The sequence below is a fragment of the Papio anubis genome, chromosome 4, assembly GCF_008728515.1.
Source record: "Papio anubis isolate 15944 chromosome 4, Panubis1.0, whole genome shotgun sequence".
In the NCBI taxonomy this organism is placed as follows: domain Eukaryota; kingdom Metazoa; phylum Chordata; class Mammalia; order Primates; family Cercopithecidae; genus Papio; species Papio anubis.
In genome coordinates this window covers 8,376,735-8,392,063 of record NC_044979.1, presented here as the reverse complement: position 1 = coordinate 8,392,063, position 15,329 = coordinate 8,376,735, and the positions used below count along the sequence as shown (strand labels likewise).

At 51.9% G+C, this 15,329-nt stretch overlaps 1 protein-coding gene across 3 annotated transcripts; it reads left to right on the top strand.

Annotated features, from left to right (window-relative positions):
• The first annotated feature begins 6,174 nt into the window (after positions 1 to 6,174).
• AOC1 (amine oxidase copper containing 1) lies at positions 6,175 to 15,066 on the top strand. 3 transcript variants are annotated; one of them, XM_017957338.3, is made up of 6 exons: positions 6,227 to 6,263; positions 7,020 to 7,073; positions 10,237 to 11,822; positions 12,546 to 12,831; positions 14,283 to 14,415; positions 14,725 to 15,066. In XM_017957338.3, the coding sequence occupies exons 2-6, from the start codon at positions 7,054 to 7,056 to the stop codon at positions 14,989 to 14,991; spliced, it is 2,292 nt and encodes a 763-aa protein (XP_017812827.2). In that variant the 5' UTR covers positions 6,227 to 6,263; positions 7,020 to 7,053; the 3' UTR covers positions 14,992 to 15,066. The 3 variants fall into 3 exon arrangements, with proteins under 3 accessions (XP_003896901.2, XP_017812827.2, XP_017812828.2); XM_003896852.3 differs by lacking the exon at positions 7,020 to 7,073 and having other exon boundaries at positions 6,175 to 6,263; XM_017957339.2 differs by lacking the exons at positions 6,227 to 6,263; positions 7,020 to 7,073 and adding an exon at positions 7,090 to 7,162.
• Positions 15,067 to 15,329: the final 263 nt, after the last annotated feature.

Sequence of the window (15,329 nt, the reverse complement as noted above, 5' to 3'; positions counted from 1 at the left end):
CACTGAAGAGGGTGAGAAGGACAGTCTTGAGTTGCTGATGCCACCCTTTCCCCATCCCCTGGCAGTGGCTATGTAGCACAGAGAATCTGTATGTATACTTGAGAGAGGGAGAATGCCACGACTGTGAGGCTTTGCATTGATCTCAGTGCTGCTATGTTACAGCAGAAAGCAAAACTGAGCTGTACTCAGCTGACACCCACCCATGGAGAGAACATTTGAACCAGCCCTGCCCAGAGGGTACTCACCCAGTCCAGCGGTCAGAGCATGAGTTCCAGCAAGCCTCGTCCCCACTGGCTGGAGTGCTTTGGGACCGTGAGTGAACTTGAGGAGCAGTCTATGTGACAAGGACTGCAATTCCTAGGCAAAACCTAGCGCTGAACTGGGCTTGGAGTTAGTGACCTGGTGGGGCACATGAGACACCAGCTGTGGTATCTAAGAAAGTGCTTGCGCCACTCCTTCCCCAACCCCAGGCAGCACAGCACACAGCTCCAAAAGAGATCCCTTCCTTCTGCTTGAGGAGAGGAGACGGAAGAGTAAAGAGGACTTCGTCTTGCATTGTGGATACCAGCTCAGCCACAGTATGCTAGGGCACTGATAAAGGCTGTGAGGCCCCCATTCCGGGCCCTAGTTCCCGGACATTTCTGTACACTCCATGGGCCGAGGGAGCCCACTGTCTTGAAGGATGAGTTCCTGTGCCTGGCAACATTCACCACAAGCTGACTGAAGCTCCTTTGGTCCTCAACTGAGCATCAGTGGTAGTCTGGCCGTACTCCCCATGGGCCTAGTGAGGCTCCTCTGCCTGTGGAAACGGGATGTAAGAATGAGAAGGACTGCATCTTGTGGTTTGAGTTCCAGCTCAACTGCAGTAGAATAGAACAACAGGTAGATTCTAAGGTTTTAGACTCCCATCCATGGCTCCAGATGGCATCTCTGGACCCATTCAGGACCTAGGGGAACTCACCAGCCTGAAGGGAAGGATATAAGCCTGGCTGCATCACCACCTGCTGATTGTAGAGCCCTAGGGCCTTGAGCAAATAGGCAGTAGCCAAGTAGTGGTTACAGCAGGGCTTGGGCAAGACCCAGGGTTGTGCTGATACTCCATATCTGACCCAGTGCAGTCCCAGTGGTGTTGGTCATAGGGGTGCTTGTGTTACTCTACCCCTGGCTCCAGACAGCTCAACACAGAGACAGAGACTCCATTTGTTTGGGAGAAGGTAAGGGAAGAAAAAAGAGTCTCTGCTTGGTAATCCAGAGAAATCTTCCGGACCTTATCAAAGACCACCTCTACAGGTGTGCAAGAACCACAGTGTTACTGGGCTAGGGGTGCCCACTAAAGCAGATACAGCTTAGATCATAGCACCCAAGTCCTTTTGAATACCTGGAAAGTGTTTCCAAGGAGGACAGGCACAAACAAACGCAGACTGCAAACACTACAATAAATACCTAACTTTTTAATGCTCAAACACTGACTAACATCCACAAGCATCAAAACCATCCAGGAAAACAAGACCTCACCAAATGAACTAAATAAGGCACCAACCTGGAGAAACAGAGATATGTGACCTTTCAGACAGAGAATTCAAAATAGCTGTTTTGAAGACACTCAAAGAAATTCAGGATAACACCGAGAAGGAATTCAGAATCCTGTCAGATAAATTTAACAGAGATTGAAATAATGTAAAAGAATCAAACAGAAATTCTGGAGTTGAAAATTTCAACTGACATACTGAAGAATGCATCAGAGTCTCTTAATAGCAGAACTGCTCAAGCAGAAAAAAGAATTAGTGAGAATGGACAGGCTATTTGAAATTATATCACCAGAAGAGACAAAAAAATTATAAAAATGAAGCACACCTACAGGATCTAGAAAATAGCCTCAAAAGGGCAGATCTAAGAGTTATTGGCCTTAAAGAGGAGGTTGAAAAAGAGACGGGGTAGACAGTTTATTCAAAGGGATAGTAACAGAGAACTTCCCAAAACTAGAGAAAAATATCAAGATCTGAGTACAAGAAGGTTATAGAACACCAAGCAGATTGAACTCAAAGAAGACTCCCTCAGAGCGTTTAATAATCACACTCCCAAAGGTCAAGGATTTAAAAAAAAAATGATCCTAAAAGCAGCAAGAGAAAAAAAAAAAAAAAAACAAGTAACATACAATGGAGCTCCAATACATTTGGCAGCAGACTTTTTAGTGGAAATCTTACAGGCCAGGAGATAGTGGCATGACACATTTAAGGTGCTGAAGGAAAAACTTTTACTCTAGAATCCTGTATCTGGTGAAAAGATCCTTCAAACAGGAAGGAGAAGTACTTTCCCAGACAAACAAAAGCTGAGGAATTTCATCAACACCAGACTTGTCCTACAAAAAAATGCTAAAGGGAGTACTTCAATCAGAAAGAAAAGGATGTTAATGAGCAATAAGAAATTATCTAAAGATACAAAACTCACTGGTATTAGGAAGTGCACAGAAAAACACAGACTATAACACCGTAACTGTGGTGTGTAAACTACTCTTAGGTAGAAAGACCAAAACATGAACCAGTCAAAAATAGTAACAACTTTTCAAAACATAGACAGTACAGTAAGATATAAATGGAAACATCAAGAGTTAAAAAGTGGGGGAAGGCCTCACATGGTGGCTCATGCCTGTAATCCCAGAGGGCACCCCTGTAATCCAAGCACTTTGGGAGGCCAGAGGTGGGCAGATTGCTTGAGCTCAGGAATTCAAGACAAGCCTGGGTGACATGGCGAAACCCTACCTCTACAAAATATACAATTAGCTGGCATAGGGACTCACGCCTGTGGTCCCAGCTACTCTGGGGGCTGAAGTGGGACAATCACTTGAGCCCCGAGGCAGAGGTGACAGTGAGCCGAGATCACACCATGCACCTCGATTCAGCCTGGATACAGAGTGAGATGCTGTCTCAAAAAAAAAAAGTAGGGGAACAAAGATAAAGAGTAAGTCTTTATTAGTTTTCTTTTTACTTTTTAGTTTGTTTGTTTATGCAAGTAGTGTTAAGTTGTTATCAACTTAAAATAATAGATTATAAGAGTATTTGCAAGCCCTGTGGTAATCTCAAATCAAAAAACATACAACAGATACACAAAAATTAAAAACCAAGAAATCAAATCATAACACCAGAGAAAATCACCTTCTCTAAAAGGAAAAGTTAACTGCTTTTCCCACATAACATCCAACTAAAAGAAGTAGAACCTGGATTCAAACCCAGGTCTTCTGGCTCTATATCCCATGCCAGTGAGCATGCTGTTGTATTTCGTTCCAAAATTTTGCTCAGCAAAGGGCTGCACAGAGGCTATGAGTGTTCTGGGGATTTCTGAAATCCTATGTGTTACGTCCAGTATGCACCTGGAATGTCATAGTCACCAAAATGGTTTAACACAAACACATCCCTGCACCACACAAGGTCACATGTCTACCAACACAAATTCTTTATTTCAAAGATCAGCAACAGATTTTAACTTCTGCTTCCTGATTTTCTGGCCTCTTGATTTTTTTCTTCTTTAAGAACGTGAGGTAGCTACTAAAGAGAGCCATGGGGAAGGAGGACTTCTGCTGTGTCTACTGCCCCACTCCAGCTGCCAGACACAGCTGCAGGGAGGGAGGAATGTAGGATTTGACGGGGAAGCTGTCAGCTGGCCAGCACGGCCAGGCATGGTCAGCGAAAACACAAAGAGCGCCTGGAGGACCCAGCCCTGGTCTCTGACTCCTCAGAAAGGTCTCCTTGGGGCTCCCTCCACCCTTGCCCCTCATGTGCCTTGGGATCCAGCATCGAAGTCCAGAATTGGGCTCAGCCAGCAGCCGGCCATGCTCACGCACTGAAGCATCCTGACTCAGCTCCTGTCTGCCCCAGCAGAGCAGAACCTCTGCCCGAACTTGGGGACACCTGACTCCTCTCCCTCAAGTCTCATATCCCAGCCCTCAGCAAATCCCCTGCCCAGCTTCCCTTCCAGCTATATCCAGAATCTGGCCACTTCTCATCACTTCCACCCCTGCAGCCCTGACCGGGCAACCAGCCTCGTCCACCAAGACTGTTGCAACCACCTCCTGGCCTGCTCCCTGCTCCTGCCATCATTGCAGCCTTCGTTCTTGCATTCTGTCTCCCCCAGCACCTCCAGATGGCACCTGCTAGAGGCAGGTCAGTTCTGGCCTCTGCACAAACCTGACAGAGGCTTCCCAGGTGGCTCAGAGTAAAATCCCAGTGACAGCCTTGGAGGCCCAGGGTGTTTGGTCACTCTCTGAACCCATCTCCCACCACTTGCCCCTGGCAACAGCAGTCCCCTCACTCTGCATCGGGGACTTTGCACTCCTTGCTCCTTCAGCCTGAAATGCAACCCCCCCAGGCATCCTTGTGGCCCACTCCTTCACCACATTGAGGAGAAGAGGAGTCCCCTTTCTGAAAGGTTTGGCCCTGCACCTCCCCCCACCTGCCCCGCCACATGTCTAACCCCACCCCCGCTCTGTTTTCCCCTGAGCATGTACCCCTCTGGAACACACTGTGTCACCACTTGCTGCCAACACCTGCAGGACACCTCTGTGAACACCCGTGACACCTCATGGCACCTCTCCTGTCAGAGCTTCACTAGGAGTCACCAGACTAAACAGACAGTTATACCCACGGCCAAGACACAGCAAGGACACAGCAGGGTCTGGAGGGGTCGGGGCACAGACTCGCTGAGCTCTCCCTCCCGTGAAGGCTGCACGGAGCATACCCTGCACCCTGCGTCTCCCAGGGAAGTAGAAGCTCAGAGCTGGGGCAGAGGTTGGGGCTGGTCACGTAGGCACACCCTCTGCCTACCACAACTAACAAGATTCCAGACCCCCAGTAGGAAACAGGTGTTCACAAATCACATTGTCTGTAAAAACAGTCAGCAGGCCGGCACAGCGGGGCAGGATCCCGAAAGTTCAGTTCTGAGATGCCAACCCAGGGCCAGCCCCTGTCATCGGCTGTCCCAGTGAGGAGGTCTGCTCTGGTGGCTTACAAGCTTCACTGCTGGATACCCTCCTCACTGAAATGTGAGTTCCATAGAGGGTTTGGTTTTGTTTGTTCATTGCTGTGTCTCCCTGATGCAGAATGGTTGCTCCATAAACATTTGTTGAATGAATTAATGACTGTCAAGTATAAGACCACCAGCCAGTGGCAGAAGCAGGGCCAGCACTTGGAGATGAACGTTCTCCCCTATCTGGTTGGGGTTGCCCAAGCCATCAGGACCTCACCAGGGCCCCTTATGACCAATGGCCCTCCCTCAGAAAATAGTAGAATTTTCTTTTTTGCAAACCCACCTTCCATAATCAGGGACAAAAGCTATGATGTTGGCTTCATTCCCATGAAGATCTAATCGAGTGAGCTTCCCTGGCACAGCCCCTGCAGGTCCTGGTGCAGGCGCGGGTGGCTCTGTTTCTTCTCTGTGGTTTCATGGAAACAATCTCAGTCTCTAGATCCTCTCAAATTAGCTTTGACGGGTTGTGACTTTCTGAAAGCAAAATATCAAGATTTAGCCACAGGACATCTGTGAGCTGTGACCTCTGGCCTCCTAGCTCCAACTTTGTATATAGCGCTGCCCCTCTCCAGGCCTGGACCTCCTTAAGAAAGGCAAGCAGCCAACAACTGACAGGATACGGTCTTTGCCCGAGTGCTATCTCTAACTGTCAGCAATCATTAACCCCTGGCCAGCTTTCTCCCTGCCAAGTCCTTTCTCCTTTCTGAATCTGGTCAGGGTCCCAAAGATGGTTAAAAAGCCACCAAGGTTTGCAACTGGTCTTGAGTGGTTGCTCCTCCCAAACGGTTCTGCCTCTGGTGTCTTGTTCTAGGTGTGATTGAATTCTCTGTTTTGCTGTAGGTGCCAGCCTCTATCAGCCCCTGCCCTGGTCCATCTGTCAGCTTCAGGTAAGACTACCAGCTAGGAAATGGCCCCTTGTCCTTATCTCTGCCTCCAAAACATGCCACCTAAATTAACAGATTGTGGCATTGCATGGCTCGTCACAGAGAAGCCAAAGCAAACTATTGCAGAAGGCGGCACTTGTCCAGAAACGGCCTCAGAACATGTGTGCTGCACAGTCAGCTTCCTCACACCCCCTCACGCCACTGTAGCTGCCCACAGAGGCATCTCCCAAGCCATAGGCCAGCCCAGGCCTCACCTGGTCCCTCCCTGCAGGGCGGGGTCTGATTGACTTCAAGAAGGAGTCAGAGATCAGCTTAAGGGCAAAGGCTGGAAGCAGAGCGAACTGGGAGCAGAGCACACAGGTGCGTTCTGATGGGTATTCGGGAGAGTCAAGAAGGGGCTGACCTGGTGGGCAAACAAAAAGCAGGGAGAAAATGGAGGAGGGTGAAGAACTGGCATGAGGGAGGAGGGCCAGGAAGTGAGGGCAGGAGCCCAGCACATCACAGAAGGTGCCCGGGTGCTTGGTGGCAGGCAACAGCTGGCCAGGGTGGAGCAAGGAAAGCTCAGAGAGGAGGGTAAGCGGGGAGAGGGCTTCCCTGCTCTGCCTGAGGTCTCACTGTTACCACCCCACTGCCACCGCTAGCCACCGCCCTCACTGCTACTGCTTTTCAGCCATCACTTCTACCACCGCCAGCGACCGCCCCCACTGCCACCGCCAGCCACCGCCCCCACTGCCACCGCCAGCCACCACCCCCACTGCCACCGCACATGGGGACAGAGGTTTGTCCTGGGAAAAGCAAAGGTCTCTTCTACATCTTTCTCCTTCCTGGAAAAGCAAAACAAAACATGGGGATAAGAGGTTGTAAAAAAGGAGACCCAGCCATGAAAGGACATGGAGGTACCCTAAATGCACACTGCCAAGCAAAAGAAGTCAACCTGAAAAGGCTGCAGACTGTAAGATTCCAAATACAGGACGTTCTGGAAAAGGCAAAACTATGGAGACAATACAAAGAGCAGTGAATGCCAGGGTTCAGGAGAAAGAGGTGGAGCACAGAGGAGGTGGCACTGCTCTGTGTGCTACTCTAATGCTGGATCCATGTCATTGTCCATTTGTCCAGCCCACGGAATATGCAGCAGCAGGAGTGAGCCCTGATGTCAAGTGTGGACTCCGGGTGAGAGTGATGTGCAGGTCCCTCAGCTGTAATAAATGCACGGCTCTGGTGTGGATATTGACAATGGGGAGGCTGAGTGTATAGGGGCTGTGAGTATACAGAAACTCAATACCTTTTGCTCAGTTTTGCCATGAACCTAAAACTCCTGTTTAAAAAGTCTATTAAAAGACTTTACTAGACTTTATAAAATTTGTTAAAAGACTTTTAATAGACTTTTTAAAGACTTTTAACAGACTTTATAAAGTCTATTAAGAAATCTATTAAAGTCTATTTTTAAAAGTCTACTAAAAAAAAAAAAGTCTACTGTAATCCCAGCACTTTGGGAGGCCAAGGTGGGAGGATCGCTTGAGCCCAGGAGTTTGAGACCAGCCTGGGCAACATAGTGAGATCCTGACTCTCTCTATATATATATTTTAAGTCTAATAAGAAGTCCATTTGGGGCCAGGCCCGGTGGCCCATGCCTGTAATCCCAGCACTTTTGGAAGCTGAGGCGGTTGGATCACTTGAGGTCAGGAGTTAAAGATCAGCCTGACCAACATGGTGAAACCCCATCTCTACAAAAACAAAAAATTAGCCAGGCATGGTGGTACACACCTATAATCCCAACTACTCAGGAGGCTGAGGCAGGAGAATTGCTTGAACCCGGGAGGCAGAGGTTGCAGTGAGCCAAGATCGCATCACTATACTCCAGCCTGGGCTACAGAGCAAGACTCTGTCTCAGGAAAAAAAAAAAAAAATAGTCTATTGAAAGAAAAAAAAAAAGAGGCCTGGCCAATATTTAATAGGAGAACACAAGAACTCACCTCATATTCTTCCTGCTGGCTCTGAGTTCCACCTGCAGCCCCTGCCTCACCTGCTCCATCCAGGTGAGCAGGGCCTCTGAGAGCCCAAGATCATGTGGGTTCCAGGGTCTTCTGCCAGCACCAGAGGGCAAGACAAGGCAACCAGAGAGACGTCCCCATGAGAGGCCATGACCATGGAGCAAAATGAGGGCAAGTTGAGAGCCCTTGGGGAGGGGGGCATGGGAAAGGGGAAGAAGGACATCTCAGATCAGCCTTGACCGTGGCCTCCAGGGCTAGAGAGCCATCCGGTGATAAAACGGGCCCAGCCAACACCTTTCATTTATCTATGAATCAAGAACTGCCCATCATGTACAAATTAAATACAAAGTGCTAAGGGGACTAGTGGAGAAATGAGTATGTTAGTTGGGGCCAAAAACAGAGCGCTCCTCAGCAGTGTAGGGTTTCAGCTGACCTCAAAATGTGGCAACGGATGTGACGCTGGCCCAGAGTCGGGTGGGGAGGGACGATGTGCAGCTGAGCTTCTCTGGAGGAAAAAAGCCACCAGGAAAACAGGGCCTCTAGTTAACACATGGATTGTGTTCCCAACATTTGTGCTTCGGAAATGTGATGTGTAAACCCATTTTCCAAAAACAAAAGCAAGAAATGAAAAACGCTCATGATGGTCAGGTTTCCTCAGTGGGACACTCCACGATACACCCAAAGTGGAGCTGCTGCACCTGTTCCGCCTCATACCCTGCGCCACCGACTTTCCAGGTGAAATCCTCGGGGCCTGCCTTGCAGACAGCCTGGACCCCCTGGGAGGAGGCTGGGCCAGGCAGAGGTCTGAGACAGGAGTGGATTAACACTCTCTGCTACCTGTCTGTCTGCACAGGAGAACGCGTTTTCTCCAGGTTTACCCCCAGGGCTTCTGATTTAGGGAGAAAAAGGCCACTACCTATGAAAACAAGGATCTCTCAGAGTCCAACCCACTCGTGCATCCACCTTGTAAGTCAAGTGTCTGTGCCTCGGGCACTGCTTGCAGGAAGTGAAAAGCACAGCTGAGACAGGGAGGAATCCTGAAGTGGGGCTCCCAGGTCAACCCAGAGCCTAGAGGAAGGGGGTGCAAGGCCGCGAGGGCAGTGTTTCTGTAGGGAAATTTCACGGTGACGGCAGCCTTCCAGGAAGGGCCCACAGTACCCAGGAGGACAAGTTAGGGTCTGGAGAAACTGAGACTGGGAGCTAATTCCAGCCAGCCTCTGCGGCAGCAGCGCAACAGGTGAGAGCTACAGTCTCCCAGAGACTTCGCACACAGCACACAGGAAGACGGAGTTGTGGCCACCATGTCTCCCAGCCCTGCAGGAGGCTCGCAGCTACAAGCACAGGATTTTACAGCTGCTTAGGGAATGGGGTTATGAGGTTATGAGGTGAAGACCCTGACCCACCCTCCTTGAGAAAGGAAAAGGCATCTCCCTAAGAGGAACCCCTCCCTGAGGTCCCCTCCGCGTAGCCTTGGGTGAACAAGAGAGCTGAATGGGGCACAAAGAAGGCCGGGCAGGACTGGGCACCTCCACCTCACCCCCAAAGCCATCAGTCTGCAGCCTAGTCACACCTGAATCACTCTACATTGCATAAAACTTTGAATGTGCTGGTGTCGATAGCCTGTCTTTCATTTAACAAGAAGAGCAGCTAACATTTCTCATGCATTTCCTATATGGCAGACATTGTTACAAACACTTTATATGTACTGTTTAATTGATTTATATCCACAACCCTAGGAGCTAAGCACTGTTGTTGTTATTTTCATTTTATAACTAAGAACATGAAGGCCCAGAGAGTTTAAGCAGCGTGCCCAAGGCCACACAGCAAGTCCTAGTGGCACGGGTTACTGGGACTCGACTCAGGCAGCCTGACTCCAGAGCCTACCTTTGAATTTCTACACTAAATTTCAAAATCTATCTACCTAAAAGGAATTTGCTGTGTCAGAAATGTAGTTTTGCTGTTAATACAGGCATCTGCTTCTCCAGGACACAAGAAGCACCTGGGGGCATGGGCAGGGGCCCAGCCTGCCCTCTGTGACTCACGGCGCCCCTGGCTGAGATAATGCACAAAAACAAGAGCATTCCCCTGAGTAAGGAAGGCCGCAGGACTGGAGGACGTTTACAGAGTGAGGAGAGGGTAGAAATAAAATGGCTGAATGCAGACAGATGCCCGACAGCACTGGGGACTATGCATGGGACCCCAGCTGCCCCAGGACAGCCTCCAGCTTGGGGCAGGGCAAGGGGAGGAAGCTCAGTCCATAGGAAAATTCCATGGCCCTAACCTGAGGGAAGCCCATTTCTGCCCATAAGACAACTAAGTTCATCTCCCCTACTGCATTCCAGAGCAATGGAGCGAGCGACCCCCGCCCTGGGCTGGGCCGTGGCTGCCATCCTGATGCTGCAGATGGCCATGGCGGAGCCCTCCCTGGGAACTCTGCACAGGAAGGCAGGGGTGTTTTCAGACCTGAGCAACCAAGAGCTGAAAGCAGTGCACAGCTTCCTCTGGTCCAAGAAGGAGCTGAGGCTGCAGCCCTCTAGGGCCCCCACCATGACCAAGAACACTGTGTTTCTCATCGAGATGCTGCTGCCCAAGAAGCACCATGTGCTGAGGTTTCTGGATAAAGGCGAAAGGCAGCCTGTGCGGGAAGCCCGTGCCGTCATCTTCTTTGGTGACCAGGAGCACCCGAATATCACTGAGTTTGCTGTGGGGCCCCTGCCAGGGCCCCGCTACCTGCGAGCACTGTCCCCCAGGCCTGGGCACCAGTCCTCCTGGGCATCGAGGCCCGTCTCCACAGCAGAGTATGCCCTCCTCAGCCACACCGTGCAGGAAGCCACCAAGCCCCTGCATCAGTTCTTCCTCAATACCACAGGCTTCTCATTCCAAGACTGCCATGACAGATGCCTGGCCTTCACCGACGTGGCCCCCCGGGGCATGGCTTCTGGCCAGCGCCGCAGTTGGCTCATCATACAGCGCTATGTAGAAGGCTACTTTCTGCACCCCACTGGGCTGGAGCTCCTCGTGGATCATGGGAGCACAGATGCCCGGCACTGGGCCGTGGAGCAGGTGTGGTACAACGGGAAGTTCTATGGGAGCCCAGAGGAACTGGCTCGGAAGTATGCAGATGGAGAGGTGGACGTGGTGGTCCTGGAGGACCCACTGCCTAGGGGCAAGGGGCATGAGAGCACAGAGGAGCCGCCCCTCTTCTCCTCCCACAAGCCCCGCGGGGACTTCCCCAGCCCCATCCATGTGAGCGGCCCCCGCTTTGTCCAGCCCCACGGCCCTCGCTTCAGGCTGGAGGGCAATGCTGTGCTCTATGGGGGTTGGAGCTTTGCCTTCCGGCTGCGCTCCTCCTCCGGGCTGCAGGTCCTGAACGTGCAGTTTGGTGGAGAGCGCATTGCCTATGAGGTCAGCGTGCAAGAGGCAGTGGCCCTGTATGGAGGACACACACCTGCAGGCATGCAGACCAAGTACCTCGATGTGGGCTATGGCCTGGGCAGCCTCACTCATGAGTTAGCCCCCGGCATCGACTGCCCGGAGACTGCCACCTACCTGGACACCTTCCACTACTACGACACCGATGACCCGGTCCATTATCCCCGAGCCCTCTGCCTCTTTGAAATGCCCACAGGGGTGCCCCTTCGGCGGCACTTTAATTCCGACTTTAAAGGTGGCTTCAACTTCTATGCCGGGCTGAAGGGCCAGGTGCTGGTGCTGCGGACAACTTCAACTGTCTACAATTATGATTACATTTGGGACTTCATCTTCTACCCCAACGGGGTGATGGAGGCCAAGATGCATGCCACTGGCTACGTCCATGCCACCTTCTACACTCCTGAGGGGCTGCGCCACGGCACTCGCCTGCACACCCACCTGATTGGCAACATGCACACTCACTTGGTGCACTACCGCGTCGACCTGGATGTAGCAGGTAGGACTCAAAGCAAGACTCTCCCGTTCAAGCGTCTGCATCCAACCAATAACTTAAACTCCCAGGAGACGACACTGTAACTCCCTGGTGGTGGAAAGTTAGGAGCATTTGCCAAGCCTGCTTCTGTAAAACCTAAAGCTAGAAATGTGTGTGTCCCTGAAAAATGGTGAAAGCAAACACTGCCGAGGGTTGCCCTAGATGCAACAGTGTGGACCCTGTTCTGACCCTGGGGACTGTGAGTGGGGCAAGGGAGGTGACAGTGCCTAGGAGGGTAAGAAATGTCACTGTCTAGTGCTCTGAGATGGAATGTAGTGTCATCTGGGAATACTCAGGGTGTCTCCCGGATGATGTCACCATAAAAGAATGGCATGGGTAGAATGACTGATGCCACCAGACCCAACAAGGCCACCAGGACCAGACAGGCAGCTCCTACCCCTCAGCCCCAGCCACCTCTCTGGACAGAGCCTCACATGCCTGGAGAAAAATGGGTGCCCCTTCTCTGGGATTGCAGCCACAGCAGATGGGCGTGAGCACAGCTCTTGAGAGGAACTTCCCAGAGTGGTAATGGAATCACCACAGCTGCCCAGGGCATCCCCCAACATCCGGGTTATTCTAGACAGTTGGCTGTTGGATGTGGTGGAGGATGGAGATCCTGGGGCAGAATGAGGAGGTTTTAGTTCCGGCAGCTTGATTCTCATTCTCCTTCGCCCTGCATACCTCCAGGCACCAAGAACAGCTTCCAGACACTGCAGATGAAGCTAGAAAATATCACCAACCCCTGGAGCCCGAGACACCGCGTTGTCCAGCCGACCCTGGAGGAGACGCGGTACTCCCGGGAGCGCCAGGCGGCCTTCCGCTTCAAAAGGAAGCTGCCCCGGTACCTGCTCTTTACCAGCCCCCAGGAGAACCCCTGGGGCCACAAGCGCAGCTACCGCCTGCAGATCCACTCCATGGCTGACCAGGTGCTGCCCCCAGGCTGGCAGGAGGAGCAGGCCATCACCTGGGCAAGGTGAGGAAGACCCAGGGGGCCTGGGGGAGGGTCAGGGGCTCCCCTCAGTGTGTGTGTCTGTGTCTGTCTGTGTTTGTGTCTATGGGGCTCTGAGTCTATGTGGTTTTGTATCTGGGCACACATGCGTGTTGTGTATGTATGTGTATATCTGTGTGCAACTGACCCTGAACAATGTGGGGGTTAGGGGTGCCAACCCCCAAATGCAGTAAAAAAGCCAAGCATAACTATGACTTCACCACAACATAACTACGAATAGCCTACTGTTGACCAGAAGCCTTACCACTTACATAAACATTCCATGAACACATATTTTATATGTTCTATGTGTTAGATACTGTGTTCTTACAATAAAGTAAGCTAGAGAAAAGAAAATTATTAATAAAATCCTGGCCAGGTGTAGTGGCTCACGCCTGTAATCCCAGCACTTTGGGAGGCCGAGACGGACGGATCACAAGATCAGGAGATCAAAACCATCCTGGCTAACACGGTGAATCCTCGTCTCTACTAAAAATACAAAAAATTAGCTGGGCATGGTGGCGGGCGCCTGTGGTCCCAGCTACTCGGGAGGCTAAGGCAGGAGAATGGTGGGAACCCAGGAGGCGGAGCTTGCAGTGAGCCGAGATCGCGCCACTGCACTCCAGCCTGGCCGACAAAGCGAGACTCCATCTCAAAAAAAAAAAAAAAAAAAATCCTAAGGAAAAGAAAATACATCTACGATCCATTAAGTGGGAGTGGCTCATCCCAAAGGTCTTTATCCTCGTCACCTTCACTTTGAGTGGGCTGAGGAGGAGGAGGAGGGGCTGGATTTGCTGTCTCACGGTGGCAGAGGTGGAAGAAACTCCAAGTGAAAGTGGACCTGTGGCTGGGCGTGGTGGCTCACGCCTGTAATCCCAGCACTTTGGGAGGCCGAGGCGGGCATATCACCTGCAGTCAGGAGTTCCAGACCAGCCTGGCCAACACGGCGAAACACTGTCTCTACTAAAGATACAAAAATTGGCTGGATGTGGTGGCGGGCACCTGTATTCTCAGCTAGTCGGGAGGCTGAGGCAGGAGAATCACTTGAACCCGGGAGGTGGAGGTTGCAGTGAGCCAAGATCGCGTTACTGCACTCCAGCCTGGGCGACAGAGCAAAACTCCATCTCAAAAAAAAAAAAAAAATGGAAGAAAGAAAGAAGGTGGACCCGTGCAGCTCACACCTGTGTTGTGCAAGGGTTGCCTGCTCGTCTGGGCCTGAGTTTGTGTATTTGGGGAGGAGGGCAGGGAGAACTCCTGACAATCACCTGAACCTTGGTTAACAGCAGCCCGTCCTGCCGGCTCCCAGGAGAGATGATCTCTCATCTTGGGGAAGGCAATCATCTTCCTCTGTTTTGACCCTGAAGCTGTTCCCTGGGTGGGGCTAAGGGGGGCCAGCCCAGGCCCCTGAGCCAAGCTGCTTCGCCTCTGCCTGGCAGGTACCCCCTGGCAGTGACCAAGTACCGGGAGTCAGAGCTGTGCAGCAGCAGCATCTACCACCAGAACGACCCCTGGGACCCGCCCGTGGTCTTTGAGAAGTTTCTTCACAACAACGAGAACATTGAAAATGAGGTACTGCCCTGTCCCCAGCCCTGCCCAGTGCTGGCCGTGCCTCCTTCCAGCTCAGCCCAGGACCATCTTCATCACCATCAGGGAGTCCCAACCACCCTCTGCCCAGATCTGTCCCCAGTTGCAGGAGCTGTGCCTTGCTGTGTGGACGGCAAGTTCAGAGGTCACAACCGAGCTGTCCATCTCTTTAAAAAGGGGCTGGAGAGGAATTCAGCAAGTTTGCAGGCAGAACTGCAAATGATCAAAGGCTAGAGTGGCCTCCAGTGGTCAGTACTCAGCCCTGCCCACTGAAGCCCACCCTGTCTTCTGCAGGACCTGGTGGCCTGGGTGACGGTGGGCTTCCTGCACGTCCCCCACTCAGAGGACATTCCCAACACAGCCACACCTGGAAACTCCGTGGGCTTCCTGCTCCGGCCATTCAACTTCTTCCCAGAGGACCCCTCCCTGGCATCCAGAGACACTGTGATCGTGTGGCCTCGGGACAACGGCCCCAACTACGTCCAGCGCTGGATCCCTGAGGACAGGGACTGCTCGATGCCTCCCCCTTTTAGCTACAATGGGACCTACAGACCCGTGTGACCAGCCCCTGCCCCCAGTTCCTCCCAAGAAGCCCAGGAGCCTCACTGGGGCAGACAATAAACCCTCAGAGCTTCACTCTGTGTGCTGCTTCTTGTGGGGAGGCACAGGGCCATGTGTGTAGGACACACACACACAGACGTGCACGCACTCACACAGACGTGCACACACTCGCATAGATGTGCACACACAGACGTGCACACTCACACAGACGTGCACACACTCGCACAGACGTGCACACACACGTGCACACTCGCACAGACATGCACACACTCGCACAGATGTGCACACACACAGACATGCACACTCGCACAGATATGCACACACACAGACATGCACAC